This window comes from Verticillium dahliae, genomic scaffold, assembly GCF_000150675.1.
Source record: "Verticillium dahliae VdLs.17 supercont1.8 genomic scaffold, whole genome shotgun sequence".
NCBI lineage: Eukaryota > Fungi > Ascomycota > Sordariomycetes > Glomerellales > Plectosphaerellaceae > Verticillium > Verticillium dahliae.
In genome coordinates, this window is record NW_009276927.1 from 1,315,099 (window position 1) to 1,319,329 (window position 4,231).

The window sequence follows — 4,231 nt, forward strand, 5'->3', positions numbered from 1 at the left end:
TCGCCTCATTTTCTCGATTCGGCCTTTGATGGTCCGCTACTGCCTTTACTGCCCTCGCCTTCACCTCTTTCACAAACCAGCACGAACTCGGCCCTGAGAAGGCGTTCGACCTGAGCTGGTGGTTCTGGCTGGTTATGACTGGTCTGGGACTCGGTACCACCCTCAGCATCAAGTGGGTTGGCCTCTTCACCATTGCCTGGGTCGGCAGCTTGACGCTGGTCCAGCTGTGGGTTCTGCTCGGCGACACCAAGACGGTCACTCTGGTACGTATTCTCACTTCCGTTGTGCTTGCTGTATGTTCCGTGATGGCGCATTTCTGACCGACTCATCAGCGCATCTGGTTCAAGCACTTCTTCGCCCGGGTCTTCTGCCTCATCGTCATTCCTCTGACTTTCTACCTGGCCATGTTCGCCATTCACTTTGTGTGCCTCGTCAACCCTGGCGACGGCGACGGCTTCATGAGCTCCGAGTTCCAATCGACCCTCAACAACAAGGGCATGAAGGATGTAGCGGCCGATGTCATCATGGGTAGCCGCGTCAGCATTAGGCACGTCAACACACAGGGCGGTTACTTGCACTCGCACCCCTTGATGTACCCCACCGGCAGCAAGCAGCAGCAGATCACCCTGTACCCCCACAAGGATGACAACAACGTCTGGATGCTGCAGAACCAATCGCAGCCTCTTGATATCAATGGCCTGGCGATCAACGGCACCAATGCTTGGGATGACCTGGACCCCATCTACATCAAGAACGGCGCCGTCCTTCGCCTGTACCACACTCAGACCAACCGACGTCTCCACTCCCACGATGTCCGCCCTCCTGTCACCGAGGCTGACTGGCAGAACGAAGTCTCTGCCTACGGATACGAGGGTTTCGACGGTGATGCCAACGATTACTTCCGCGTCGAGATCGTCAAGAAGCAGTCTATCAGTGCTGTCGCCAAGGAGCGTCTCCGCACCATCGAGACCAAGTTCAGGCTCGTTCACGTCATGACCGGTTGCGTTCTCTTCTCGCACAAGGTCAAGCTCCCCGACTGGGCTTCCGAGCAGCAGGAGGTCACCTGCGCCAAAGGTGGTACCCTTCCCAACAGCCTGTGGTACATTGAGGCCAACCAGCATCCCAAACTCGGAGAAGATGTCGAGAAGGTCAACTACCGTCACCCTGGCTTCTTCGGCAAGTTCTGGGAGCTGCAGCGCGTCATGTGGAAGACCAACGCTGGCCTCGTCGATTCTCACGCCTGGGACTCCCGTCCCGAGGCCTGGCCCGTCCTGAAGCGAGGCATCAACTTCTGGGGCAGGCAGAACCGCCAGATTTATCTCCTCGGCAACCCCGTCGTCTGGTGGAGCTCTACTCTGGCCATCGCCGTATACGTTCTCTTCAAGGCGTTTGCCATTCTTCGCTGGCAGCGCAACTGCGGTGATTACTCCAACACCATTTTCAAGCGTTTTGACTACGAGATCGGAACCTCCGTTCTCGGCTGGGCTTTCCACTATTTTCCTTTCTACCTCATGGCTCGTCAGCTTTTCCTGCACCACTACTTCCCTGCTCTTTACTTTGCCGTCATTGCCTTCTGCCAGATCTTCGATTTTTTCACTGCCCGACTTCCCATCTTCCAGAAGAACACTATTGTCAACAAGGCCGGCGCCGTCATTTTCCTCGCTCTGACCGTCGTCGTCTTTGTTCTCTTCTCTCCCCTTGCCTATGGCAACCAGTGGACCAAGGCCGAGTGCAACCGTGTCAAGCTTTTCGGCACTTGGGACTTTGACTGCAACACCTTCCCCACGGACGTAAGTACTACCGAGACGATTCCCCAAAGACAACTGCCCGTCCGGGGCTGATGAAGGCCTCCCCGCTTCAATCAGGGCAAGGCCCTCCTATATTTGGTTGTTTTGGTTCGCGTACTAATCCGTCCGTTTGCCCTCCCCACAGTATGCTCAGTACTCGCAGACTGCAACCGTCTCTTCCGCCGGCGCCGAGCAGACGCCTTCAAAGCCTTCGAAGAAGAAGTCCAAGAAGCCCAAGGCCGCCAAGGGCGCTGTCGTTGAGAACGAAGCGGCAGACGCCCAGAAGCCCCTCGAGAACGTCAACGAGGAGGCTGTTTCGGGCGCCGCAGAGATCCCCGCGGATCGCATCGTGGCCCGTGAGGAGCGCATCGAGTACCGCGACCAGGACGGCAACCTGCTCGACGACGAGCAGGTCAAGGCTCTCGAGGGCAAGGTCGAGTTCAAGACCAAGTACGAGACGCGCACTCGCGTCGTCGACGAAAACGGCAACGAGGTGCAAGTCCCCGGCGAGGAGGCCGGCGTCGTTGCCCCCCCTCACCCTGACGTTGAGGGCGTCGACCCTGAGACGAAGCAGAAGGTCGCGGACGCCGACTCCAAGGTGCCTGAGGCTGCCGAGAGCGTCAAGGGCGAGCGTGAGGCCGAGCAGAAGAAGCCCAAGCCCGCCAGTGAGGGTGGCAAGGAGGCCACCGTCAAGGAGGAGCTGTGAACAAACATGTCTTGACTCGGCTCTCCATGGCCTTTTTGTCATTTCTGTTCTTCCGCTAACGACGGACACGGTAACTTGTTTCCCGCCCTATTGGCTTTGAGCGAAAATAAAACACAACAAAACGGAGGGAAGGGAAGGGACCTCGTTCGAGCGACGAAAGGGGCCGAGGAGACAGAAAATGAATGATGGGCGGCATTCCTTGCCAGTTTTGGGGGGGGGGGGGGCTTTTCTTGAGAAGAGAAAACCCTCCCAACCCTCCTTTTCTCACTTACGATACACTTGTGTACCAATACAAATCATAATGACCACTGCGCTTTGCATACCCTTTCAGGACTTGTTTTCTGTGAGAAGACGTGGCTGTCCAGGACGGAACTTCAGGTATATCGCCACGCGCGGTGGACCAGGCACGCTGAGGCCATCCTTGGGCTTCTCAAGTAACTGGACCCACAGGTGGGCAGAGAGAGGGGGAGAGAGTGCAAGCATCAAGTGTAGCATAGGTGCACCGCTTGAAGTACGATATTGACAAGTCATAGAGCATTGTCATCTCCATCTCGCATTAAGAAGTCGTTGCCGCGGAACGACTCGTTTCTAAACAAACCCAATGTCAGGGCACCTCAACTCCCCAGTCATGTTCCCCCCCGGGTGCTCGCCCGCTGTACTTCCCACCTGCCATCATGTCTAACAGCCAAGCAAAAAGAAAACCGGTGAAAGTATCCAAGCCAGTGTCTGTCCGCGCCAGGGGCCGGCATACCCCGAGAGCGAGGAGAACGTTGTGAGTAAGGTCATGGGTTCTCCTCGTGTCGTCCTCGAGCCCCATCCCGAACGCCAATTGAAAAAAAAAAGAAATCCAAAACGCCCAATCGTGTTGATGCATGCCATGTTGTGCTCTCTGCTTTTTATTCAATCCTCCTCTCCATCCCATCCCCTTGACAGCCGCGTCTGCCGCAGCTGCCTGACGAGCGATCGAGTTTCCCAGTCAATAAATAGATAAAGAAATGATATTAATACACCGAACAATAATGTCGAAAAATATGCGTCAGGGTCTGTAGTAGTCGTGATAGGAATATCGCAGGCTTTTCCTGCGCAAGTTTCATGTCGATAAGCTGACTAACGTCTTCATTTTGTTTGCTCAACCTCAGCAGTCGGTATTGTGATGGACAGCCTCTTGACCTCGCCGTTCGGATTCGTGACGTCCTTGATCTCGAGAGTCTGCGTTGAGTTGCGGTTACTCGGTGATGGTGTGACGGGCTGGACCACAGTCTCCTCGGCAGCGTCTAACGGGACACCACCTTCGATGGCGGCCGTGTCCCCAGGAGATTCGGGCTCAGAACCTCCACCTGTATCGCCGCCGGATCCAATGGCATTCGGCGCTGTCGCAGCTTCCGCCTTGCGGGATGTCTCGTGGCTTTGACGCGGGCTCTTCTCTGCCTCACCTTGGACAGGGTGACCGGTTGGAACAACGCCACCGCCGACGCGCGCCCAGAACATTTGCTCTCGCAACCTGACGCTTTCCTCCCAAGCGGCCTTTTCGGCGTCTTCACGGTCTGTCCGCCAGTGCCCATCTCTCAGGATGCGTAGAAAACTGAGAAAGTCGCAGGTAGATCGCACCCTGTTGAGGCAGTATTTGCAGAGAGGATAACGCTGGGCAGATTCAGACTCGTTGGTTCGGAATCGATATGTGCGGAGATGGCTCTCGTCCTTGCGAGCGTCACCGCAGAGCGAGCAAGGATAGAACTGA

At 56.2% G+C, this 4,231-nt stretch overlaps 2 protein-coding genes across 2 annotated transcripts in view; one reads left to right on the forward strand and one right to left on the reverse strand.

Moving 5' to 3' along the window:
- Nucleotides 1-2,493, forward strand: part of VDAG_04947 (dolichyl-phosphate-mannose-protein mannosyltransferase) — a gene marked incomplete at both ends in the record, with an annotated part of 3,204 nt that extends 711 nt beyond the window's left edge. Inside the window, 3 exons of the mRNA XM_009654551.1 lie at nucleotides 167-263; nucleotides 333-1,790; nucleotides 1,933-2,493. Coding sequence (XP_009652846.1) covers nucleotides 167-263; nucleotides 333-1,790; nucleotides 1,933-2,493 — 2,116 coding nt within the window. The remainder of the gene's footprint in view (nucleotides 1-166; nucleotides 264-332; nucleotides 1,791-1,932) is intronic.
- Nucleotides 2,494-3,028: 535 nt separating this feature from the next.
- The window catches only part of VDAG_04948 (uncharacterized protein), a gene marked incomplete at its 5' end in the record, with an annotated part of 2,706 nt that continues 1,503 nt past the window's right edge, over nucleotides 3,029-4,231 (reverse strand). The window contains one exon of the mRNA XM_009654552.1: nucleotides 3,029-4,037. Coding sequence (XP_009652847.1) covers nucleotides 3,610-4,037 — 428 coding nt within the window. The 3' untranslated portion in view covers nucleotides 3,029-3,609. The remainder of the gene's footprint in view (nucleotides 4,038-4,231) is intronic.